The 27853-nt window shown below is 43.4% G+C and overlaps 2 protein-coding genes across 3 annotated transcripts in view; both read right to left on the bottom strand.

The window, feature by feature from the left end:
• LOC116792417 (prophenin and tritrpticin precursor-like) overlaps positions 1-27853 on the bottom strand; it is a 610102-nt gene that overhangs the window by 233349 nt on the left and 348900 nt on the right. The window lies entirely within an intron of this gene.
• Positions 1-27853, bottom strand: part of IQSEC1 (IQ motif and Sec7 domain ArfGEF 1) — a 338913-nt gene that overhangs the window by 168027 nt on the left and 143033 nt on the right. Inside the window, 1 exon segment of the mRNA XM_032699314.1 lies at positions 7276-7359. Coding sequence (XP_032555205.1) covers positions 7276-7359 — 84 coding nt within the window.

Raw genomic sequence — 27853 nt, 5'->3', positions numbered from 1 at the left:
GTTTGCCCAACCTTGAAATGAACTGTTAACACAGCCTAACACAGCTCCTGGGGAACAGCTGCCCTCCCACCCCACATCCCCAGCCTTTGGGGGGAAGGAATCCCCTTAGTCTGTGCCCTTCGCACCACACAGCCACGTACAGACAGGAAAAAACTCACAGTGTACTCCAAGACTTATGGAACTGTTTATTTTAGTTCAAAATAAACTGTGCATTTCAGGTATTTGTTTACAGCTGGAGTGTGTTCTCAGCACTGGACAGGAGGAAGAGTTGTAGAAAGGCATGGACAGGAGATCAGTGAGGGCACAAATTGTGCCTTCTGCATTACCCAGAGCGACAGGACAGAATCCTATGGCATCCATGCAAGTGCCAGTCCATACACACCAGTAAGAGAGGAGAGGAGAGCTGGGCTATACAGGTGGAGCACTGCCTGCACACTCAGCAGCTTCGCTGTTATCTTGAGGATGGGCTACTAGACCCCGAAGGTGGACAGCAGAACTGGTGCAGAACATTATCTTCCCTGCCAAGGAAGGGGGGGGGGGCAAGAAAGAAGAGAGACAGAGGAACAGAATCACAGGGAACAGCATTAGGAAAGTTAAGCTTGAGATTTTCCTGGTTTTGTTTTTAAATCCACAAATACTGTCACTTGTTTGTAAGTACCACCCAATTAACCATTTCCATCTGAGGCAGGAATTCCAGCACAGGGAAGAACAGCCCAACGAGCCTGGTCAACTCTGAAGAGTTAACTCTGGGGCAAAAGCTGGTTTGAAAGGGCAATTTCTGCTTTTCCCATAAGAAGACTCCCATTAAGTTGCCATGTGCACACCCAGCCTGCAGTGGCCATGGCTCCTTTATTTTTAACATGCTTAAAACTTTCCACAGGTATTTTCACTGCCCACATTCCACAGAAAATGCAGAACATTCCCCTTCTGTGGGTGATTTACACACAGAAATATTGATTAATGACTGAACTTCCCATCTCACCCCGCCCTCTCCTCGGGTAGAAGGAAGAGCTCTGTCTCCATGAGGGGTTGCCAGCATCATGAATGGTGCTACAAAGCAGGAGCAGTTTGGAATACCTACATCTGTAATGCTATACAGTGCTTTATGGCAGGTGGAGGGAGGGATGCTGGCTTGGCAGGAGGCTGCAGCGAGGCCACTTCTGAACCAGAACAACCACAAGGGGCCATTTTCTTTAAACTAAAGAACAAGCTAAAGGAGGAGGATGGAAAGGAACACAATGAAGGAAGAAAAACAAGAGAATCCAAAAAACAAAGAGTAAGTTTCATGCTATTCTGGCAGCTCCTGATTGTGCTCCAATCGCTTGTTATGCAGGGACACAATTCCCTGTTTGTACATCCCTACATCACGTAGGCATCACGTGGAAAATTACAAGTATTCCTATAATTATGCCAGCTTTCCTTTGCCATAGGGCGTGAGCACAGATGCCTTATATAATCAGCTGAACCTCACACTGAGTTAGGGTGGGATTTGGGCACAGTTCGGCTCTGCTTTGCTCTGTCCATCTGTATTTTGCCTCTCTGTGCTGCTGGTCTGAGCGATGCTACTCTCACTCCTTTGCTCAGTTTGAAAAAAAATGTTGTCAAGCTTTTAAATCTCTGTATATTCTAAAGAGAGGCTCGAGGGCTTAAATGTGCTGAGTTACACAGCAGGGCAATTGCTATTCACTTAGAAATTAGATTCCTATTCAACTTTTTTGGCACAGAATATCAAAATATTTATATCAATAGTACAAAGGATTCTGAAGTGCAGCTACAGCTTCACCTGTGACTAATCACTGGGAAGCTCCCACAGGACCAGGGAGATGCTTCCATGAAGGACACTTGAAGTATTTCCTTTACGTCTAAGCTTGGGGAAGGGTCCAGTGCTCATCAGTGGGAAAAAAAAATAAACTGAGGGTTTCAAAGTACCACATTTATCTGTAAGGAGGTATTTTTCATTTCAGGAATGTAAGAAAAAGTTCTCCCAGTTTTCCCTGGCCATGTCTGGTGTGCAAGAATTCCCACTGTGCTCTTGGGAAGACTTAAAAAACCAAGCTACTCTAATACAAGGTAGAAGCATCTGTCAGCGTGGGATCATTGGAGGATAAGCCTCTCTGTTAACCAGTTATGGTGGCAAAACAACTCCAATGCCTACCAGGGGCTCAGACTAAAAAGAAATAGCACAATCAATCCTTCCGTCATCGTCCATACAGTGGTTTGTTGCATGTAAACCAACATTACCTGGTGAAACAAAGATTCCACATTAAAATTTCACACAAGTACAGTATTTTCAGAACGATGGTTTTACCTCCCAGAGGTGCTGATTAAACATTAAGCAGGCAGAGACTGCAAGAAAATGATGGGATTTCTTTGGTACTATAACATCCTTTGCATTATCTTTTTGTTTTCACAGGTATCACTGGGAAAAAAAAAAAAGAAAAGAAAAATCTCTAGCTTCACGATTTTAAAAATGGTCTTTGGACATGATAAGGGCATCTAATTTGAGATTAGAAGGATGGAAGGTAAAGCAGATGGAGAAAGGAATGAGTGACAGCCAACATTTCATGCAAATCAGAACAAGGAAATCACAGTTACAAATAAACACGAGATGAAAAGATGCTCAGACAGCAGTGGTGAGCAAATTTGCCCACAGTTGGAGTTGCATTTATTCCCTATTCCATGTCCATCCACAGAATACAGGTAGGAATGACTGTACATCCCCAAGCACGGGCACTTTCCTCCTGCAACCCTGCTGGGTGGGTTCCTGTGGAACAGCCACACCTCAACACCCACAGCTCCAGCACAGTAGGGCTGCAGGGCATGAAAAAACAAGCCAACCAAAAAACACCATCCCTCCAATTTCAGCAGAGTGGGGACCATCTCCAAGGGTGGGCTGACCTGTCCTGAGACTGGGAATGAGCTCTGCACCCCCAGGAGGGTGTGACCAGCTGAGGAATGGAAGGCTGAGGTGACACTGCAGCTCTCAGTGCACGGGGCGTGTGTGACTGGGATGAGGAACCTCCCACTGCCCAGACGGGCCTGAAGTTTCTGCCTGAAGGTTGTTTAAAGATGTGTCTTGAACCACAGACTGGTTTGGGTTGGAATGGACCTTAAAGCCCATCCAGTGTCACCCCTGCCCTGGGCAGGGACACCTTCCACTAGCCCAGGTTGCTCCAAGCCCCATCCAACCTGGCCTTGGACACTCCCAGGGATGGAGCAGCCACAGCTTCTCTGGGCACCCTGTGCCAGGGCCTCCCCACCCTCACAGGGGAGAATTTCTTCCTAATATCCCATCTAAACCTACTCTCAGTCTAAAGCCATAGGAGATGTGTTTAGAAAATGCTGGGAACAGACTGTCCTTCAAACAAGAAGCAGAGGTGATTAAATTCCTGTTCTCTGGATACCATTATATCTCTGGGCTTTGCTTTGCTCAGATTCCAGCTGTGAGGCCACTGAGATGATAATGAAGGCTGGATCAAGCAACTGAAGTACAGGACTACATGGATTTCTACTTCTGGAAGCCTCTCCAGGGTGTGCACCATTTCCTTACCAGATGCAAAACCTGTATTCAAATGATCCCAACAAATCCAGAGCAGCTTGTGGAATTTGCAGCCTCAAACTAGAGGACGTTGTTTTTAAGCCTCTGCTTTGGGAGGCAGGAAAGGGAAAGGGAGTCAAAGAAGCAAGTTCCAGCCTTTACTGGTATATTTTTTAATTTCCAAACAAAATAACCCAAAAGAGCAAGCAGAGAGGCATATGGGCTAACTGGAACCCAGACAAATATCTAGCTGGAAGTATGCTCAGGCTTCCCTAGAATTTCTTGTAATAGGAGAATGCAAGATAACTTGTATTATTTCTATTTTGAACATTGTAAAATGAGCAGGCCAGGGATTACTGCAATAGCTACAGTTATTAAAAATGCATTATTTCCCTATTAACAATTCAAAACAGATGCCAAGATCGTCTTGACTAGAAATAAAACTGCTGGAGTGACTAAAACATCCAGCAATTAGCTAACAGCAAATCAGAGATGCTCCAGATTTCACTGTAGTGCATTCATTAATTGCTTCTTTCAGAGCAAATTTAATTTTTAATTCTGGGCTGCAAAATTAATCCCTCTGCGTATTTTCTAATAAAGCCTCAAAACTGAAGCTCGACCAAGCATCCACGTCTGTTGGTTTTGTTTCTAATGATTTCTATTTATAAATTGATAAATGGGAAGAATAAAAGCTAAATTTAATACTATTAAGTGTATGTGGAAGTGCAAAGCCCAATCTTGTTAGTGCTCTAGGAGCTCATTTTCATTCACAGCAACAGGATCCCCACATACAGGTCCTGTACAAAACCAGGTGCATGATTTGCACTTGCCTCAGAGATTCCAGTTGTGGGGATGTCAGTTTGGACAGAACAGTTCCAGAAATTTAAATTAGTGGTAAACTAAAGCAATTTCTGCCATGTGACAGCCCAGCTTTAATACCCCACCACACCTGGGAGCAGGACACTACCGATGGCACTGACATCACTGTAGAATTTGAAAGTAAAGCCTAGAAAATAAACTTGCAGCTCTTTTTTTTGTCTTCCCAAGAACAGAGTGCTTCAGGATGGTGGATAATTTGTGTTAGAAGGGACTTTTGGAGATATGTGTGGTGCAGTCCCTGCTCAGAGCAGGGCTAACCACAGCCAGTTGCTCCTGCTGGGCCCGGCTGAACTGAGCATCGCTGAAGACACAGATACCTCTTCCTCTTCTGGCCTCTGATCTGGTGTTTGACCACGACCAGGGTCAAACTCCCCTCTCTCCCTGCCTTGTATCTAACTGGAATTTTCCTTACTGCAGTCTGTTTTGGTTGCCTCTTGCCTCATCCTCACCTAGAAGAGACTGGCTACACCTTTTCCATATTCTCCTATTCATAGAATCATGGAATGGTTTGGGTTGGAAGGGACCTTCAAGATCATCCAGTGACACCCTCTGCCCTGGGCAGGGACACCTTCCACTAGCCCAGGTTGCTCCAAGCCCCGTCCAACCTGGCCTTGGACACTTCCAGGGCTGGGGCAGCCACAGCTTCTCTGGGCAACCTGTGCCAGGGCCTCCCCACCCTCACAGGGAACAATTTCTTCTCAGTATTCCATCTAAACCTGCTCTCCTTCTGTTTGAAGCCATTACCCCTTGTCAACAGGACAACCCCAATTTAAGAGTTGACTACAGCATCAGCCCTGAGACTTCTCCAGGGAAGAGCCCCTGTTCCCTCAGCTCTCCTCCCTTGTAGGTACTCTGCCCACAGATACCTTGGTGAGCCTTTGCTGGGCTTGCTCCAGTATCCTGATGTCCTTCAAAAAGCCAGCTGCTCCACAGGAGGTTTCACAAGTGGTGACAGAAGGAGGCAATCACAGATTCATCAGGGTTGGAAAAGCCCTCTGAGATCAAGTCCAACCATTCCTGCAGCACTGCCAAGGCCACCACTAACCCATGTCCCCAAGTGCCACATCCACACAGCTTTTAAAACCCTCCAGGGCTGGGGACTTCACTACTGCCCTGGGCAGCTGGCCAGGGCTGGACAGCCCTTTCCTTGAAGAAGTTTTCCCAATATCCAACCTAAACTTCCCCCGGTTCATCTTGTCCCATCACTTGTTACCCGGGAGCAGAGCCTGACCCCCACCTGGTCCACCCTCCTGTCAGGGAGTTGTAGAGAGTGAAAAGGTCCTCCTGAACCTAAACTTCCTGGAGAGCAAACAAGGCCAATGATGAGTTCCTTCCCAACCCCCCAGTCCTGAAACAAGAGCTGAAGATCTTATGGCACCTTTTTGGGCACTCTAAAAATGGCACGTGCTTTACACACCCAGACACACTCAGGGCACTTCTGTGTTCTCACTGCACAAGGAGAGAAAGACAAAAAAGCTAGAGAAGTGAAGGATTTTTTAAGCACAAAATTATGCTGCTTTATAAGCTTTAGTTTCAGAAGAAATACTACTGATAAAATAATAACCTATGTGGAGCAAGATATTGAGATGTTCCAGAAAAAAACAGGTGGTTTTCCCATCAACATCCTTGTAGGAAGATCCTTAAAATTAAAGCACTATAAACTAAGGACAGAGGAAAACGAAAAACCTCATTAAAAAGCAAGCAGGGAATCGAACACTGTTCAGGCCCTGCTCCTCACCAAAGGAATATTCAGTTGGCTCACAACTCAACTATGGATTCACTACCACCAAATAAACCAAGAGCTCTGATGGGAGGGAAAAAACAGACACACATAAAGAGATGCTGCAACATAAAACACCAGGATGAATCCAAGCATGCATGGTTAGAGAAAACTAAGGGATGAAATATTCAAACCAGAAATATGTTTATGCATTTACAGATTTAGGATTCATTGTTTGTTTTTGTCTTTCCTTGTCACCAGTGCAAAACGATTTGATTTTTCAGCACCAGGCTTTCAATGTTTTGATATTAATATTATTCATGAGCTGGCAATTATCAGTAAGTTAATCACTAATAGCAAAAGTAAAATTAAAAGACAATGTTTTTCATGGCATGCACAATTTCTTAACAGTTTTCACATTTTCAGTTACTTAGATTAGCTGCCCTTTGATGCTTCTGTAAGATGTTAAAATAAACACTGGCACTGCCAAGGAATTGTACTACGAGGTGTAATTGCTGCTCTCCACACTTGATCAAAGAGAACACAGAGGAAAGGCATCGGTGTTAAAGCATTATGAGCTGGAAAACATATTTTGATATATTCAGGGCAGACTCTGCTTGGCATCAAGGGCCTGTATGTGTTTAAAAAGCCCTTAATTCCCTCAAATGAAAGGGCAGTGCTGAGCCCTGTGCAGGTCCATGACTTTAACCTTCCCAGTGCCACAACACACGAATTCTGGCAGGAAGTATTCAGGGCTTAAAAAAAAGAGTGTTGCTCAGAACAACACCAATATCCTACACAAGTTACATATAAATATTTCAATATATTTGTTATGTGAGAACTAAACCTACAATAGCTTCTCCCTACCTTTCTGAATCTAGGGGGATGTGCCTCTTTAGGCACATGACACTCCTTTTACTGTATAATTCCAGAGTGCCTGGGAGAAGGAGTCACTACAGCAATAGTTCTATTCAGAACTACCCTACAAGATGTTAAAAGTATTGGGTATTTTTTCCAATATGCCTTTTTTTTCTCTCTCTCTTTTAAAACTTCCACCACTATTGCCTGTCTCATGCCAATTGGTAACATCAGATCTCTCTCCAAAAATCAGAAGTGGGCGGTCCATGTCTACTCTTACCTGTACTCTGAGTGTGTGGCAGGGACTAGCTGGGAATGGTACAATGGAGCTGGACAGCAAAACTGGTGCAGAGTATTTAAAGACCTACGACACAAGGAAAAACACAAAGTCAAACCACCAAGTGTTTAGAAAGGGGCTTGTGAGGGAAAGGCAGGTGCTAACAGGTGTATTGGAAACTCATGGTGAGGCTGGATGAAATTTGATGTACAGCTGTCAATTGTGAATCCCAGGAAATCCAGGGGAGTGTTTGCCAGGTTTGAAATGCACACATCGAAGGGACGGGGATGAGCAATGAGGAGCCCGGGTTTGGTTGCAAGGATAAGATCAAATGCCAATTGAAGACTTTGGGTTTGCCTCGCCATGTGGAAGGAAGGCAAAAAACCCCAGAAACACGGGATATCCTGGGCTGGAAGGGACCCACAAGGATCATCATGTCCAAATCTTCAGTGAAAGGCCCATACAGGGATCAAACCCACACTGAGGGTTGGAATTTCCATGGAAATGGAGCTTCAGACTTCCTTACTCTGCACCAGTCAAGCTGTTCCTCTGTCAGTGGAATTACAGACACAGTGCTCTGACATGAGGAGGGAGAATGCAATGGATATGGACACAAGCTTTCTTCAAGCCCAGCAATTACAAACATATTGCAATACACCACTGGAAAATGGGAAAGAATCCAAGTTTCACCCCCTTTTAAACAATATTCTGAACTGTGCAATACAAGTTGAATTGCTGTCATTTGTTCAAAGCATGGAAAAAAATAAAAAGAAGCTTTACAACACAAAGATATTCTGCCCCCCAGATCGTTAGGTTTGTATTGCTTAATTGAAAGCAGAGTTGCAAAACAGGACAAGGTATTGCATCTGAAGGAAAGCTCAGAAAATCTTTAAGCAACACACAGCACACGTCTCTGCATTTCTGGTGTTTGTGCCAGGAAACTTTAAACAAGGGTTTAGCACAGATAGGCCTCCATGATAAATCCACCTAATCAAATTTCTTAAGACACAGCATTCTTCTAGGAAATCATAAAAAAAGAATCAATATCTCCTTGCTCTTTGAGTGGGGAGCTACGGAAGAAGTAGCCATTAAATTGAAAATCCTCATTTAACAACTTGTAAGCATCCAACCTGACTGTTAACAGAGGATGTGTGTATGTGCACAGAAATGCACTTTTTCCCCCCCCTCATCTTTTGCTCGGTGTCTTGACAGAGGCTCCAGAAGATTGATTTTGATTCTTCTGCATCCCTGAGGCTTAAAGTGAATCCTGTGAGGTCACTTTCTTATAAGATCAAAAAGAGTGGTTAAGCAAAAAGAAGCCAGGCTTTGTTCAGGAAGGAGTCAGTTACTAATCCTTTGGAAAAAAAGACAAGGTCAGTCTGTTCTGATTTCTGTTGCCAACAGTGTGTCAGCAACTGCATGGCCAGGACGAGTTGGATTTTCTGTTTAAAGATAGCAACTGCTGGTAACTCCTCTAAAGTACCTGAGCTTTTGGAAATAGCAACACAATTCAGTCACGAGGCACCTTCCCATCATGGGACATACAACTACTAATGGTGGCACCTTCAAACCAGTGGGAAAAATGACCAGAACAACTCAAAAGAAGATGGAGAATTTACTGAAAGCATTGATGGACGATGAGAAAAGCAGCCAGAACACGCAAAAGCTGGATTTTCTGACAGGAAAAAAAACCCCACACAGTATCCACAGAAGCTGCTCCGTGGAATCCACAGAGCTGAGGGAGAACACTGGGAATGGGCAGAGCACGAGTCTCACACTGGGCAGGGAAACTGTTCACAAGGGCAAAGTCGCTGCTTTGTGGCTCCTCATTTTTCCAGTAGAAGTAAAAGTAGGAAATCAGTAGGAGAGTGTCCCAGATTCCCTTCCCACCACTCTTTTTTTCCATACAAATCTCTCTCTTTCTTCAGAGAATAAACCAGTGAACGTATGAAAGAATCTCTCTGGATTCAGTTCTGCTCAACAAAGCTTTTTGAACAGAGCTCGCTCCTGGCTCTTCCAAAAAGAATCTGCCCACAAGGCTCCATAAATCTGTCCTACTCTCACTTTCCTAGGTTCCAAAAAACCCTGAACAATAAAGAGGGAAGCTCTCCCTGTCATCTCAGGCAAGATTTGTACTCACCCATTGCACAGGACTGGGATTAGGAGCTCAACTGCTCTGAGTTTCTGTTTGGAGGTGCAGCAGAAACGCAACAGTCCCGTCACCTTGACAGCAAATGAGAAGTGCCAGAGGTTTGTCAGGTGGCAAACACACTGCCCCTGGTAGTGCCAAGTGCCAGGGCAGGGGTGGAGGAGGTGGAACAGATGGCAAGGTGCAGCTGCAGGCTGGGATCAAGGTACCACGCGTCACTGCTGTGCTCCACCAAGAGCATCTTGGGTGCCAAAGGCATGTGTTCAACACATCAGCCTGGATTTCAGGTGGTTCTTAGGCTGTTTCAAAGACAGGCTCTTTGTCCAACCAGTTAGAGAAGCAAACATGGGGCTGGACTCTGCTCTGAATTTTAAAATTCAAGGGATATCTTGCTCAGATGTTTGGGTTCCTCTAAATCTCACAGACTGATGTCCTGTCAGCCTGACAAACAACAAGGCCCAGACTTTTACAGCCTTGACTAATGCTCATTTCATCAAAGCATTTGGGTAAATCTGCTGGTGCAGCTTAAGGCTCAAATGTGGCATTTTGTGCCTTCAGTCACCTGCTAATGCCGTCCTTGCATTCATTTACAGCTTTGGAACCTACTAGAAAAAGTTCAATATTCCAATGAGTTTTTGTTTGTTTGTTTGGTTGCTTGGGTTTATTTTTTAATTCTTTTTAAACTTATAGCTAGATTTCGCAATCAGCCTTCTACACAAGTTTGCATTCAAACTAGAATTGATTTCCTAATTTTTAACACCTAAAGACATCAGAAGAATGTATTTCAGTATTTTGGAGGAGAATTACTCACTTCTGTTCACAGTCTCATAGATAATTCGGCCCTATTAAGTTCAGTTTCTGCATCTCTAGTGGATGTTCTTCAAAAGAAGATTTAGGATTATAAATAGAGCACAGGTACTTCAGCACCAACACAAGACAAATGACTGAAGAGATGAATGGTTCTTCTGGCAATATCAGTTTCTGAACCATTACTGCAACATCCCAGTGAACATGTAAGGGACTTCCCACTTCCAGGCCCAGTTCCTGCAGCTCTCTCCAGGTACTCACAGACAGGCAACCATTTGTCCATTCTTAAAGAAAGTTCTTGTGAGAACAGACTAGAACAGGAAAAACCTGAACCAAATCTAACCCAAAACCTTGACATCACATCCCCCTCAGGATGCCAATGTAACAGGAAAAATGCAGCTCCTAAGGAAGCTCCCAGACCCAGAGCAGGTGTGACTGTTCCTCTCATTTCTGTATGAATGCCATCATGTTGCATTAGAAACCACTCATTTCAACAATACCTCCCTATCCATCAGTGAACAGAAATGATCATTCTTTTAATCTTCATTTCTAGAGTCTTGCTCAGATGTACAAATAGAAGGAAATTCATTATTGGTCATCACATAAAGCCACAAATGTTGTGTGTTTTTTTATTTCCTCTTACAATCCCCAACACAGCTCCCAAACTCAGCAGGCAATTTTCTCAATATTGGTTTTTAGACAATCTGGGAGAAGAGAACACGAGGCTATTAACCTGGAATTGCTTTGGCTTTAACAGTGACCCTCTGTTTTCTCCATGTCCTCTCAGCTGGCACCTGCTCCTGGCAGGATGGTGCTGGGCCACCAGCCACAGAGAGCACCCCAGTGCAGTGTTGGGAGCCTGGAGGCAGCTTGTCCCCTTCCCTCTGGACAGCACACCCTGTTTAGCACAGGACAGGGCACCCACCCCTTGTTTAATTTGCCTTGTTGAATTTTCAGCACATGTAAACCTGTGAGTAGGTTGGCAGAATTATTATGGAACTTTTTCCTGCACAATGATCAGCTCCCAAACAGAAGGGACTGAGACTGTTGTCTCACAGAGCCTTGGTGACATTGCTCCAGGAGCACAGCTGGAAGAAATGCTGTCCTTATAAAGTTTCTGCCGTGGCTGATGACAGGAGCCTGTTCAGTTTGTTCATCTCCACTGCTGCCCTTCCCTACATCCACATGACTTCATACATTATTCCTCCTCTTTGTCTGGAATAACAACCTGTTCACCTCCATCTGCCAGGATTCTTCCCTTTCTTCTGGTACATTTTTCCATGAGGTGCATGTTCCAAGGAGTATATGGAAAAAAGGAATACCAGCACAGCCTCAGGACCCTGGATGCCTGTCCCTATCCTTTCCAAAATTAGCTTGGAAAGAGCAGAAAGGGCAGAGAAGTTAATCTCCTGTATAAGCCCATTCACTGCAATGTCACCTGAGGTAGCTAAGAATGCTTATTTGATTGGATTCATGCCTACAAGCTATTCAAAGGAATACTTCAATTTCTCGGTGTTTTATCCTCATGAAGAATAACATTATTTTACAAGTTGAAAGTTTCTTTCTCATGTCAATCCAGAGTTATGGCTACAGCTGAGATTAGAAAAAGTTATAGTTAAAAGCCAGTAAAGTCTATCTTGTTCTTGTTTAATAAATCTAACCATTTCTTTAATGAGGAACAAAATTTGAATTATAATCAAACAGACCTCCAAAAAGGTGCTGAACAGTAAAACTCCTAATAATACAGACTCACATCGACTCCAGCTAAATGCTTGCTAATTAACATGGTCATTAACATGCTAGAAGTCCTTTCAGAATCAACACACTGAGCCCACAGGACAACTTGCTTTTTGGAAGGGAGAGAAAACAGCTGAAAGTTCTGACTGGCAACTCCTGTGGTCTCCTCCCAGCCCAGGAGGGACTGTGGCTGCCCTTGGAGACATCCACCACCAGGGGATTTAGCACAGGGCCCATTCACATTTGCAAGGACAAATTCCTACTGTTCTGACACCAAAGATCTTTCACTCCTCAGACCTTCACCCCAAACACACAGGGCAGGATGATTTGGGCTTTTGAAGGAGCACTGAAAAGCCTTCCCTTTTCTCCTGTTCATTCCCCTTCACATCCCACAGCCAAATATGGCAAAGAAAGGCCGTGGTGGCACAGAGCAAATACCATGTTTTTTCACAGTGTTCTTATTAGTTACAGTAATTTCCCGACGTGCTTTTTTGAACAGCAACTGTATAAAATAAGTGCCCTTCTTGCTTTTATGGTTGCACATGCAAAAACCTTACAGTTCCTGTAACACACACTGTGGGAGACTCCAACTCCCACCTTTATTCCTCTCGTTTCCTTCACACGAGATGGCTCTTTGTACAAAGCTGCTTGGACATCAAATCACAGGAAGGCAATGAAGCAACTCGGGGCAAGTAAACACCAACGTCATTGCCTTGCACTGCAGTCTGAGAGTCAAGACAATCCCCCAGAGATCATTAAACAGCACAACCATGTGTTGGAGACCTGCTGTGGTGGCAGCTCCCTCCCTCCATTTCTGTCTCTCCTTCCATATAATCTAGTTTAAAGCATTACAGAACACAGTTTTTTCTAAATAGAAATGAAAGATATTTTCATTAGATACCAAGGATGCTCAGTAAAACCCGCAGTTCTAAATGATCAGCACACATAGGCTGGAGCACAGACCACTGAATTTTGCCCCAGAATACACAAAATTTGCTTGTCATCAAAATTATTATATATCATCATTTGTACATGTTGCAGTATAAAGGCAAACTGAGAGTTCTTGTTTTGAATAATACTCCCCTTTGTGTAATCCCCAACTCGAGTGCCCACAGCTGGATTTTTCAATAGAATCATTAGACACACTCTCACTGACCTCTCCTCCATCAAAAGGGCCTGAAAATAATTATCATCTCTTGGGAGAATGAAACCAGTGCAGTCACAGAATACTAACCAAGGAACAGCTGTTATTTTGTCCCATCCTGGAACACAATGCTCATTAACATTAGAGATAATTAGAAATAATTATTATGAAGTTTTTTTGGTTTCATGAGAACACAATAATAGCCTACACAAACAGGCAAGAGGGGATCCTTTTGCTCCTTGCAGACTTTGTAGAGATCCTCATCCTGGCTTAGCTGTAACAAGGGTGAATTTAATTAAGACTGTTCATATGTAGATGCTTATAATTAAAAACATTTATTTCCCTTTTGATTAAGCTTATTACAAACCCCTCTCTGATGAAGGGTGATGTACAATAATTAACAGGACACAAGATGCACTTGTATCAGTTGTGCTCACTGGGCACTTTCAAAATCTGTAGAAAAAACCCACAGACAGTCCAAAAGCAGAAATTAAGAGCAAAGAGACATGAAGCTGCTTGTGATAGAAGGAAAAGATCTTTGAGATTTAAGTCAGAACCATCTCTTCTGTATTCCCCATGCCATTGAATTAGGTCCCAGAATTTCTCAAGGAACTACAACTCCCATTACAAACCAGAACACATTTATAATCTCCCCCAGCAGCACCCAGAGTGACCCCAGAGCTGAGCAGTGTCAGTGGTACAGGTTGGGTTTGCAGCTGATGAAAGAGGAAAAGTAGCAAAGCACAAAGACTGAACTGCCCAGACCCAGCGCGAGGGATTTACAGCAAGGCAAACCCTGGGACTCAAAACAAAGGTTCAGGGACATATGTTCCATTCAGGGCAGCAGCTGAAAAAACCCTTTCACTGATCCCACTGGGGTGACATTGTTGTTCAGCTTTTTTTAGAACAGCAACAATCCAGCTTTTTACGTTTTAAGATGTTAAAAGAGATTTTTATCTTAAAAAAGAGACTCTGCAAAGGCTTTAGCATATATATCACAAGAACATCAGCAGATATATTTAAGTTTTCATCTCAAACCACACTCGTGCATGAAAGAACTGGTGTATTTAACTGTGTAACATACATTTTCAGTGCTCAGCACACATTAGTGTTAGAGAACATGAAGATTTTCTACATATGTGGGTCCTTAAGAGTTAGTTTGTAAAAAACCTCCTCACTTACATTTTCCTCTTTTCAATGATCAGCATCAACTCTCTTAAACAGGAGTTAAAATACAGAATATAGAAGTCAGAGCCCACATCTTGTTTTCCACAGCAATGTGCTGAGGTAGGTACAAGATACCACATGTGTAAGCAGTAAAAGAGGAAAATACTGCACAAGATGGTTCTATAAATAAAATTTCAACCTCCTTGTTAAAGAAAGCAACACCCAGGGATTAAATATCCCTTCACACCACATGATAAGCACTATATGAAATTCCATCCCCTGCTGAGAGTTACAGAATCCCCAAATCCCAGAACCAAAATTAAAATGGAGTCTCACACAAACAGAACTATTCTCCCAGGTGATAACAGCTATTTACAGCTGATCCATGTATACCTGGAAGGCTGCAACCTGTTTGCCAAGTTTACTTTCCTTATTTCAACTTCCTATGGACAGTCCCACATTCATTTTGATTTTAAAGCATTTCAACTTAACCACTCATCCCTTCAGCACAACACAAAAGGTTAAGAGAACTTGAGGGCAGGTTTCAGTATTCTTTCTTTATTCTATTTGAGTTTTGGTTGAATTTACTCAGCCTGTGTGTGGATGGTGCTGCTGAACATGGAGCAGATTCACTCAAATCAGGACCCTCAGACACACTATTAAAATAACTGCAAAATCTACAGATGCCAACTGCAGCTACTTTAATTTAATTTAAGCAGATCTTTCACCAGGTTCAGGAATGCAAACAGCAGGTACAGCCATTCCAAGCTCCTGGATTGGGAGGGAGCTGGGAGAAGACCACGGCACATCCTGCTCAGTTTGTTCCCATTTTTTGAGTGAACCACCTGTGTGGTTTCCATCCAAACCCCGGCACTGCCACCACAAACAGGACGTGGCTGAGCTCTGAGCCCTGTGCAAACGTGACAGCTCAGGCAGGAGCTGCTGCACAGCATCAGACCCAGGGAATATTTAACTCCTGCTGACTGGAATCCTTGAGAAACTGCTCAAATAAATAATAATAATAAGCAATTATTGTACCTTTAAGTTTTGATCAAGCATATATAAAACAACAAAACCACAGCAGTATTTAGCCTTATCAATACTATATTGCTTAAAACTGCATTGCATATCCTACTATTAGTACTTCTGTATTTAAAGGACAGCTTACACTTTAATATGACAAAGCATTCAAACAAAATGGAAGAGAGACCCTTGACTCATCGTAGACAGAATTCCTGGCATCCTGCATTGCTTCTTGGATGCAAAGTGGAGGGTTTTCTCATTTTTTTTTCACTGCTAAGCACAGTCCACTCACTTATTACATTATATTTTTAACTACCCATATGCACAAACACAACCGTCATCTAAACATTTCTAATATACAGATCATTCATCTGCCAAAAAAGGTAACACCCTAAAAATGGTTCGTGGAAAGAAACCTACCAAACAATAAACTGATCACTACTCCCACTTCTGGAATCCTCAACACAGATATCAGAGACGTGACGACAGATGAAGAAGGAAAAGGTACTCACAAATAACACCTTCTGCAAGCCATCCTTGGATGGGGGTGGATTTGGGATTATATTTCTTTCACGCAACCTGAGGTAGAAAAGCTCTTTCTTAAGGGACAAAAAAAAAGGAAAAAAAAAAGAATCACATTGACAGCTTTTGCAGGTTCGTTGAGGATCAGCCACGGCAGAACATCACGGAGAAGTAACTGGTGATGTAACCAGCATCAAACACTGCATCAGATAAACCCAAGGCTCTACAGGGTTATATTTGCAAAGCCAAAAGGTTTTTCCCAGAGAGGAGGTTTAGCAAGCACAAACCAGCCACGCTGTTCTCACATTCCTGGTGGGCTCGCTTTCTGCTTCCCGAAAAAGTCCCAAAGCTGTATTTATTATTCAACTTCATCACCGAGAAAAAACAATATGCTTTCTCATTTGATATTTAGCCTGAAATATCAAAGCACCAAATGTTGCATTTTCGAATGCACCATCTCTGCCTGCTCACTGTAGTACAGTCCAAACCAAGAAAAGGCCATTGGTCCTTTTATCTCCATGGAAACAGCAGCATCTGTGAAGACGAACGTATTCCCTCTTCCCTGCAAAGTCAATTTATAGTCACATACTATGACATAAACTGATAAGACAGCAAAGCTAATCAGCAACTAGGAGAAGCAGGGACCCAAGCACGAGATTAGGCTCCTGCTTGTTGTGTACACAGCATTTCTCATGTGAAAATTGCAAAATTAATAACCAAACCAAGCTGTTCCTGTGAGCTGATCCAGGCTGGGGATTTGTGAACTTCCCAGTTTAGCTAACAAAGAGAGTAGCTGAATATTTTATGGAATTAGCTTCTAGTTTAAATCTCCAGTTATATCCTATTAAACGGGGAGAGATTTGAACAAAATTGCTCTTTGCAAAAAATTTACTGAAGAACAATTACTTAAATATTACATTTTCCCTGCAAAAGAGCTGTCATCTTGAGTAGCAACAGCAGAGTGAGGAGTTTCACAACTCCACAAGCTACTGCCTCTCCATTTCCCCCCTTTTTAGCACCATCAGTGGTGAAAATGCTTCAGCATCATCCTGCTTGTGCACTGACAGCCACAGTCTTCTGGGAGATGACCACACAGACAGGCCAGATGAGTCACCTAAAAATGCTTTGATTTTATCCCTGTCCACAGCAGTTCTTTGTAAAAAAGAAAACAAACAAAAAAAATCGAGACAAACAAATTAACAAAGCCCACGCAGTACAAGAATGTGCTGTTTTCCTCCCCTTCCCTGCATCCTGCCCCGCTCCGATGCTCCGTGCTCCGGCCGTTCCCAGCCAGCCAAGCTTCCTCCCTTCCTTCATGAATCAATATAATGACCATCTGCTCACATTATTAAGTTAAATATATACCAGAACACACTGATGAGGGCAGCTCATTTGCCATGGTCAAGTGATCAGTTCAGAGCTGTTCCATGGCCAGTTGTAACATTTCCAGGCTGGGGGAGAGCAGGTGGGCAGCCATGTGCTCCTCACACAGCAGCACCTCTGCAGCTCCCCAGGTAAAGGGAAGCAGGAACTGTCCAAGATGCTGCAAAACAGCAACAAAAAATGGGTGAGGAAGGAGTTCTGATGATGGTCTTTGGTCCAAACTGATTTGCAAATGAATTAGGGTGACCTAACTGTGGCCTTCTAGGACCTGAAGGTTGCCCAGAGAAGCTGTGGCTGCCCCAGCCCTGGAAGTGTCCAAGGCCAGGTTGGACGGGGCTTGGAGCAACCTGGGCTAGTGGAAGGTGTCCCTGCCCATGGCAGGGGGTGGCATTGGAAGGGCTTTAAGGTCCCTTCCCACCCAAACCACTCCATCTAGCAGAGGTGCACTGTGGGTTACTCATTCAGCTTAACCATCCCCACAAAAGTTAAATTGATGAGAATTTGTAGAATTGTCACAGCAGCCACAGAGTCACATGTTCATCATCTCCTCTGCCATGTGTCGGTGCTATGGCAGTGCAGTAGGAAACCACAACTTGGAGGGAAGCAAAGGCCCCACTATTCTCTGTTCCCCCACATAATTGGCCTGCAGTGCTTGGATGTGGCATTGACAGGTACTTCAGCAGGATTCATTTCAGAAAACTACATCTAAAAATACACTCGATGTGGTGCTACCCCACACAGCAGAGGAGCCCCACAGAATCTGGCCTGATGTGACAATTCCCAAGTATCTTGGTTGATATAGGTCACAAAACCTTCACTGAGAGCTGTGACTTCAACTCACGTGGGCTCATGGCAGGGATCAGGCACCTGAGCAAAATGTCCCCATGTCACAATGAAGGCTGATTTGAAGCATCCACACCTTAAAACACAGATATGCATCACTGTGAGGCATTGACATGATTACAGGGTATCTGTTAACTTTGTAAGTTGAATTATCTTTTCCCCAAATTAAGATAATTCAGAGAAATACAGATTTAGACAAGTGGGTTTTCTATTGAACAGCCTAAAGGTATCTTGCCTTCCAGAGAAGCTTTATTGTGATGTAAATTCTGCCTCATTTTTAGCAGATACCAAACACAGAGCACTGAAAAAGTACAATTTGCAAAGCTGCTTGTGTGTTCTGAACTTGCACATCACAGCCCAAACCCTTCCACAGCCATCAATACATCACATAAATGACAAATTCCTACTAAGAAAATTACACCATTCCATAAAAAGTCCCATAAAACAGCTTTCCAACCTACTGCAAGGTCAAGTAGCTCAATCACCACTGGTGTATGAGGAAGAGAATATACAGGCTTGTCACCTTGGTCCCATTCTTCTGGTTTTAATTCCAGTTTCTGCAGGTGTCTGGCAGTGCAGGGCACAGGTTGAATGCAAAGTGAGGAATGAGTTACACAGGTATTGAGGAAGGTGCTCTCTGGCTGATAATCAGTCCAGACCCAGGAGGAGAGGATGACAGTCGTGAAGTTCTACAGTGCATGGCATTGTTCCTGTGTTTGGTACAAGCTTTCAGTTTGGTTCTAGTTCTTGTTTGATGTGCCCAGATAAATAACTGAGAAAACAACTAGCTGGCTCGAAACTCATCTGAGCTCTCGCACTTTCAGTCAAGATAACAGACTAACTTGCATAATTTCTGTTAAACACTGGTTCAGCAAATGTAACTTTAGTTCCTCATCTCCCTCAGCTCTCCCCTGAAACAAAAGGAGTTGGGCTGATGAGTAAGTGTGGGATGAAGTCTGCCCACGTTTCTATCTCAGCAGAATGAATTCAAATGTTTTACAATTGATTGAATACTACAAAGGGAAAAGTTAGTGACTGCACAGGCTATTTTAGCCTTTGCTTTTAACTTAGAGAAAGGTTTTCCTTTCCCAGACAAATGCAGTAAGTAGGGCAGAGCTGGGGGCACAGGGCTGAGTCCTCTCAGCACTACAAAGTCAGCCCAGCAAGACACTTGTACAGTGTGTGACTCGACGGCACTGTGTGAAAAGATCTGGACATAAAATGCCCAAGTCATTATCCTGACAAATCTGCAACCTGAAAGTATTAAATACAAAGACTCTGATCCCACTGCAGTGCCTGGGAAGAACTCCCAAGGGCTTCAGCAGGGACAAGCTGTCACAAGAAATGTCCAGTTGTACCAAGTCTTCCCAACATTAATAATCTGCCACATCAATGACCTGCACAGCCAGAGGACTGTCAGTCCCCAACACCCACTCTTCTCTGCTCAGATTCCCATTCTGTGGATTACTGCAAGGAATAAACACACCACCTCGGGGATATCAAACACTCAGGTGTAGCAGAGCTTCTGTGGGATCAAATGTTCTGCAGAATAATAATTTGGGCATTTTATGTCTGGGTCTTTTCACACAGTGGTATAAAGTATCTTGCTGAGTTGACGCTGTAGTGCTGGGGACGCACACATGACACAAAGCTGCCCACCTTGCTGTTTGTATCAGCAACTTGTCACCTGAGGGATCAGATACATTATTTTTATAGGAAAAGTATCCACTGCTGGCTCTCTCCCACCCAAGACTGAACTATGCCTAGTGAAGGTGTCCCTGCCCATGGCAGGGGCTTGGAACTGGATGATCTTTAAGGAACCTTCCAACCTAAACCATTCCATGACTCCATGTGTGAAAGCCTGTGTCTGTGGAGCCTCCATTCAGCTCCAGAGAGGCATTGCTGGGATCCAACCCCCATGTGAGGATGCCAGGGATGAGACAGGCACCCATGGGAACAGCCCCAGCAGCCAAACCCAGCCCTGGGCATGGAGGCTGAGGGACCACACCATGGATCAGTGATGGAGGAGGAGGGGGAGTGAAGGACAGGTGGGTGTCAGCCCCCAGCCCCTTCCAGCACCCCCCATCCAACACTTACCCAGGCACAGGGTGCTGGGAGGGGATCCCGGGCAGCCCCTCCTTGGCACAGCCCCCTCAGCCCCTGGGGGAGGCTGGGCCACCACAGCCGTGGAGCTCTGTAGTGCTTATTTCACCAGGCATTTGTACTTTTAACATCCCAAATGTGTTCTCAAAGTGCCAGTGGGAAACCCCTCGGCTGCCACAGGGATGCTGTGCTTGGGACACGAAGGGAAGGACACAGCTCCATGTTCTCCTTCCTGCAGGCACGTGTGCCCCTCCAGGAAACATCAACTAACTGATGCTGCAGGGCTAAAATATTAAAGTTCAAAGCAAAAATAAACAGTTGTAAAAGAACTGCCAAAACCGTCTTGGGTCAGAGTATTTTCATTTTCAATCACATTCTAAAATCCTTTACACAAATGCAGTAGCTCTGTTTGAAGCCTCTGAATAATTTTTCCTACTATTTATTTTAGCAAGATGCCCCAAAGCTTTCACTGGAAGATGTTTCTAATTTTCAGTTTGGTTGTTACTGATGAGTTGATGCGCATTTGAATTCCCTTTGCAATACTAATTTTATCCCTGTATATTCTGAGCTTTATATAGATGCTGAATGCATTTATCTATTGTCTTACTTTCCATTTACCCTTAATATAATTAGAAGTAGTTATTAAATTTACTTCTTCACCAAAAGGAAGCCTCAGTTAAACACTATTTCAGTAACTGCTGAATACATTTTACTATATCTCATAATAAAAAACGCTCAAGTATTAAGCAATACTGGCAGCAGAGTAGAGTTGTGGAAAATCTGCATGTTATCACTCACAATAAATCTTTTTTCTACTTGTACTCTGATTTTACTATTGAAATTATCTTTTGTTTTCCACTAAACAACTTACGGTCCAAGTAATAAACTGCTTCCTTTTAAGCTGTGCTTAAGAACTCTGCTAAAACAAGGCTCTAAATAACTATTTTTATCTCCTCCCACTATGCAAAACAACTGCTTTTAAAAGGAAGCCTTCAAAGATAAAATCTGTCCCACCCAAATTAAAATAATTTTGCAGCCTTCAGTCAGCCCTAACACAGACTTCAACTGAAAATGTTAAAATGCTTTGTATTAAATTGATCGCCTTAACAAATTCTCTTTTAAAACTTCATGTGACTGCAGACACATGATAAGCAGCTCTCAAGACCTTTATTCTCTGGCCCCTTTTTGGAATCTCTGGTTTGGGCCACTTTTATCCTGTTCCTTTTTAACCCAAGCTATTAAAGTTTCTTGCACTGCATTTGACTCTGGAAAAAGGATCATGTCTTTGAAGTAACCCAAATTCTCAGTAATAAATTGGTGCATTTTAAGTATTAAAACCTCGAGTTCTTTAGGCCCTCAGTACGCCCACGAGGGATTACAAACATTTTATCTGTCACTCCCTGCACTGTTTTTCCCCGCTTAGCTTTTCCAAGGATTTTGTTTATTTGCTCATAAAGCAAAGCAGAAGTTTGTGAATGTCCTCAGCTCCCTGATTTTCCCTGTGTGCAGACACACCTTTGGTCCATTTGCACTGCAGTTGTGAGATTCCATCCCTCTCGCTGTAGATGACACAGTTCAATGTCCAAGGCCAGGCTGGACGGGGCTTGGAGCAACCTGGAATAGTGGAAGGTGTCCCTGCCCATGGCAGGGATGGCACTGGATGAGCTTTAAGGTCCTTTCCAGCCCAAAGCACTCTGGGCTTCTCTGAAGTGTGGGAGAACTGGTGTCCCATGGCAGGAGGGGAGTTGGGAATGTTGTCCCCTCAGATCCAACCTTGGCAGAGCAGAAACACCCAAGGCACAGACCTTACCAAGGTGAGAAGGCTTAACTTACTCATTCCATAAGCTCCAGTCTGGCACCTGGAATTCCAGCTCAAGGTGACACAGAAAAGTATCTGCTGAAGAGCAAGAGGAGGTACAGGAACTCCAAAATACTAATTAGCCAGAAAACATTCTGAAAAGGAGCACTCAGCAGCCTCTGGGCTGCTTCTGCCCACTCCTAACAGACATAACCATGCTTGAACTATAAAGCAGATGTATTAAAAACTACAGAAGCTAAAACCACCTCGATAATGACCTGTGCCACTGAAATAACTCTGTGTCTACATGTTTGTCACCAGAACATTTCATTTTAGAAGTGGAATCTCTAGAAATGCCATTACCGTGCTGTTTGCAACAGATCCAATCCATTTGAGAATTGGTTTCCAGGTTTTTATAAAACCCTGTGTTGGCACAAATTGGTGCTGAAGGGATTCAGACATGGATGTGTTGGGCTCAAATCTGTGATCAGGATTGCTTTCCAACCCAAATTAGAGATGTATGTACTGTGAGCACAAGGTACAACTCTCCTGAGTCTTCAGATGAGATATCCTAAGTCAGCTAATTCAGGTACCATCCCTATTTTAAATATGAATTATCCTCTTCTGTCAGCTGAAGTGTTTCCAAATACGTACTATGAAACACAAATTCACCCCCGGGACCTCCCACTGCAGCACAGCCCTCCCAGTGACGCCCATTTCAGCCACTAAGTAGCACTGTGGTTTGAGTTCTTTAGCTGGTTTTGGTATCTAAACTTTAACACACCTTTGAACATCATTACCCATTTAATTACCAGGAGCTCCATGGGCTCTGACAGAAAAATCAAAACTTTAGAGTACTGATTTTTAATGGCCAGGGAATACCCCATGGTAAGTAGTTATGTGACAAATTAGTGATGAAAAATTATCCTGCAAAATTAAACCACTAAAAGGCCATTAAGGAGCATTTTGTACCATCCTGCAGATTTGATTACTCCCAGTACACAGAATGTGAGGTTAATGTTGGGTTTACTCAGTTTTATATGCAAAATTATTTCAACAGCCCAGAACTACTCCAGAGCCTTTGGGCCACGGAACAGAACTCAGAGAGCACAGGAGCTGGCTGAGAATTTCAGTGCTGAAGAAATTCAGGGAAGAATTAGAATGGCTTGGTGATATTTTTTTTAAATTCAGATTATATAATCCCACAATTTCAGCCACATGGCACTAGTTCTCTTCTGCTTCCCCATACACCTTTTTGTGTTATGTATGTATTTTTGAAACACATGGCAGGAACTGCACCAACTCAGGGCTTAACTGATTTTTCAGCAGGAACAAATTCTCTTCTAAAAATCAGACTTAAGACTCTATTTGATTGCCCATAATGAGAATTATTACCCCAAGTGAAAATTCTCAGGGCGAGAAGCAACTTGGAGACACAACAGACATTCCCAGTCCTTCCACAGCTGTGTGTCCCAGCTAAAATTACTGCTTTAAAACTGAAGCAAAGCATTTCTTGAGCAATTTCTGTAGAACTGCCAACGTCAAGATTTTACTTGGAATTAAATTTCTGATTTTGTCTTCTGTCTTCATCATTAAGAAAACATCAGAGCCTGCAAAATGCTGGAATAATTCTCTATAACCATGGAAATACCCAGACCCTTCACTGGACTTAACTGTTCTAAACAGTTTACAACTATACTTAAAAAATATACAGTATATTACAAAATATATTTGTTTTGTCCAATATATTTGATTCCCTGCCTATGGCAGGGGGTTGGAATGAGATGAGCTTTAAGGTCCAGACTAGTCTGTGCTTCTATGAATATGACAAGAATGAAGAACAAATACCGAAGAAAGTCTATAAAGTTGCAGGTTTGAGCATGACTGAGCAACAAAACAGTGAGGAAAAATCCAGGACTGAACTACTTCAGACCCATAAAATCTAAGCAGAATGTAATTAATTCCTGTTATCTTCTGGTCTCGAAGTAAAGCCATATCTGCCCCCAGAAGATGTTTTACAAACATTAGCAAACTAACGGGTAGAGTAATCATTAATCATTTGAGAAGAGATAAGAGGGAGAAGTGCCTGTCTACAGCTCAGGATACCACAGATACTTCAGATGGTTTTATTCTTTAATATGTATTTCTGCCCTAACCCAGAATTACAAAGTCATTTACCCAACAATTAACTCATCCAGAGCATCTTTGCAGAAAAGCATTCAACTGGGATACAAATAAATAAAGTTCTGAAGTGTTTCCTACATCCTTTGTGCATATTAATCAACTCTTTTATTCCTAGCTTTAAACTGACTGCAGCTGCTGTTCAATGGATCTTATATAATACACTGACATTAACATTATTTATTTCCATTTTTTTACATTAAAATAAGCTGGGGTTTCATTATTATTTCTCAGCATTCTTTAACTGTGAAGGAATTTTCAATACAGTCCTTAATTGTTTTAATAAAAAAATAGCTTAAGTATTTTAATGGAGGTCATTTAATTATTTTGGCAACAGGACCCATGGCAGATTCCACAATAAGGGTCTCAAACTCAATTTTAGTAACAAGACCAGTTAGAATATTTGCCCCAGAATTACTAGCTAGATGTTCAGCAGATCAATTATATTAATTAAACAGGCAAGACTGAAGACAACTGATGTCAATAAATATGTCAATATGTTAATACAGACACCAATGCCACGTCTCTCCCCAGGGTAAACATAAACAAACCCTTGTTGGATATTCCATGGATGCACTGCTGGCTGGAGCAGAGTTATCACAGTTACAACAGCAAGCACAGAATTTAAATTCCCTACAGGCTTAGAGGAGAACCCGAGGAGCTGATAAGGAAATCCCAGCTGAGCTCCTGGGTCAGGGGGTGGGATGAGCTCCTGGTGCTCTGGAGTGATCCGGGCCAGGCTCTGACACCTGGCTCCTGTGTCCCAAGGACACACTGTCCATGGCATGTCCAAGTCATGCATTGCATATTTTTGTTTTTAAATCGTATTTAAAACTTGGAGGAAGGTCAGCAAGGGGATGTTTTTAAAGATTCAGCAGTTTTGAGAACGTGGAAGTGGCACCAGTTTGATGCCCTTTGCTGATGTCAGGTCAGCAACTCAGGAATTTCCAATAAGAACATTTCAGTGAAATGATCACAGAATCCCAGGGTGGTTTGGGTGGGAAGGGACCTTAAAGCTCATCCAGTGCCACCCCCTGCCATGGGCAGGGACACCTTCCACTAGCCCAGGTCCAGCCTGGCCTTGACACTTCCAGGGCTGGGGCAGCCACAGCTTCTCTGGGCAATCATGGTCGGTGGTGAAGAAATGGAGGAAGAGAACAGCTCACAGCAAGCCTGTACTTGAAATTATAACTTCCAGAAGGAGAACAGTGGGATATCCAGAGGAGATTTCTGGGGAGAAAAGCCCTGTCAATCCATACACAGCTGGCACATGGAACCTGTGGCATGGGCAATAAAACCTCTACAGCAACTGCACCTGAGAAGCACCCACAATATTGTCTTCCTGTGTTATCTGCAGAAAAAGCAAGAGGGGACAGACATTTCAGAAGCTTCCCAGTTGAATCTGCAGGATTATGGCAAATTTAAGACAGGAACTTTGTGACAGCTGGAAGTTTAAAACAACCCACATGTACAGCCCAAAACACTCAAAAGCACCAATATTCAATGTATGTTCTTGCTCCCTGTGTTCTCCTGCAAGCCAGAGTGCCTTGAGATGAGTCAACATTACCCCGAGAATCCAAACAACATGTGCCTCAGCACGTGCTGCTCAGGAGCTTCAAAACAAACCCACAGGCCTGGTTTGAAACATCAATCAAAACACCTTCCTCCAGCAGGCAGCCCCACATCCCACAACACCCAACAAGCAGCATGTCCTCCTTTCCCTCCCCACTCAGCAATTGCTTTTCTGTTCCATATGTACCTGCACTCTGCACAGCAGAGAACTCATTCAGTGCTTCCAAAGGCAGTGGGGAGACAACAAAAGCCAGTGCTTAATGCAGGAGCTCAAATCGAAAGGCCATCAGGTCCCAAAAGTTTCTTTCCACAACCATTTCACTAGTACACACTAATACACTTTTTATTATTTATTTAAATTCACTAACACCCTTTTGGCCCCAGATTGGGTCACATTACACAGAACTGTGCACAGCGGTAACTGCTTCAATATGCTGATTTTTCCTAGAGAACCTTGGAAGAGGATTCCTTTTGCCACCTTTCTCGCTTTTCCACAGCTTTTATTCATTTTCATAATACAAGTTATGATTTGGACAAAGCCACCAGCACTGCCTGAAACACGACTCATTTTTCCACCACAACTCTTCAGCTTATAATAAGCTTAGTTCTAAAACAAACATGTAGATGAGTGTGCTGGTTCTCTGGAGCTTCTAATATCGAATCATTATGTAGGAAGACCTCCAAGATCAAGTCCAACCTTTCCTCAAGTACCCCCATGGCCACTAAACCATATCACAAAGTGCCACATGGACTCATTTTGAACATTCCAGGGATGGTGACTCCACCCCTGCCCTGGGCAGCCTGTCCAGTGCTTAACCACTCCTTCAGTGAAGAGATGTTTCCAAACATCCAACCTTAACTCCCACCGGTGCAACTCGAGGCCGTTTCCTCTTGTCCTGTCACTTGTTCCCTGGCACAAGAGACCGACCCCCATCTGGCCACAACCTCCTTTCAGGGAGCTGTAGAGAGCAGTAAATCTCCTTTTCTCCAGATTAAACAATCCCAGAATCTGCCTGACTTGACAGGCAGAGTATTTAGTTTAATGAATTGAGAGTAAATAAAAAATCAGGTCTCGGTCCTCTCAAGATCCTTCTGCAAAAGCCTGAACAAACCAAACCCTGGAGCACACGCAGCTCAGAGCACGGAGAACAACTGACTCCAGTTTGCACACAGAAGAGTCTTTGCTCACAAGGGCTACAGAATATGCACTTGTAGACACAAAAAACCCCTCGAGTACCACTTGCCAGCTCTTTTTGCTGGCAGCAGCGCCGGGGCCTTGGCCAGGTTCCTCAATGCAGCAGCGGCATGGGGCCGGGGAAACAGCTGCTATTGGCAGTGAACAGCAGCTCCCAGCCAGCTCCTCCTCCTGCAGCCTTTGGAATCCAGCCACCTTCTGAGCACGGAGAGCAACCACACTGGGGACTGATGACCTTGGGAATACATGGCATTGGAACTGGACTCTGCCAGAAGAATCATAAAAACCTCAACGCGTTGTTTTTTTTAAGACCTAATCTACTGCACCTCTTTCTTATTCACAGCTCTCTTTGGTTATAGATATTAAAAGCAGATATTTAAGCAATTTAAATGACCTTTCAGACCAACACAAACAAATCAGACATGTCCTAGCAAGTGTCAGTTGTTAAATCCACAGAAATGGGACAGCTTCAGCAGACTTCCATGTTTCAAGTTGAAATTTGATAGACTGAGCAGTTCAACCAAGGGCAACATCTTTGAAAGTTTGCAGGTACAGGGTCGAGCTGTGGAACATTTTGTTATCACTATTTTATATGCAATAAATGGCTTGAAACAATTGCAGAAATTCTGATACTACCACTCAGAAGCAACCCTGGATGTTTATCCCGTCGCAATTCTCCTCCACAAACAGCAGCCACCAGCTTGTTTTTATCAGTACAAGTAACATAAGAGCAAGATGCTGCACTCCTTGTAGTTGCTGCTTAGCTAGACCAGATTAAAAAAAGTCATAAAATCACAGAATGGATTGGGTTGGAAGGGACATTAAAGATCACTTAGTTCAAACTCCCAGGGATGCCACCCACTAAATCAGCTTGCTTAAGGCCCCATCCAACACTTCCAGATACCAAAAGAGTGTCCAAAAAATTGTCTTTTTCTCCCTGTTTTATTTTCATGACAG

Source organism: Chiroxiphia lanceolata, chromosome 11 (genome assembly GCF_009829145.1).
Source record: "Chiroxiphia lanceolata isolate bChiLan1 chromosome 11, bChiLan1.pri, whole genome shotgun sequence".
Taxonomy (NCBI): Eukaryota; Metazoa; Chordata; class Aves; order Passeriformes; family Pipridae; genus Chiroxiphia; species Chiroxiphia lanceolata.
The sequence above is the reverse complement of the archived record's forward strand: the minus strand, read 5'-3'. Positions and strand labels throughout refer to the sequence as shown.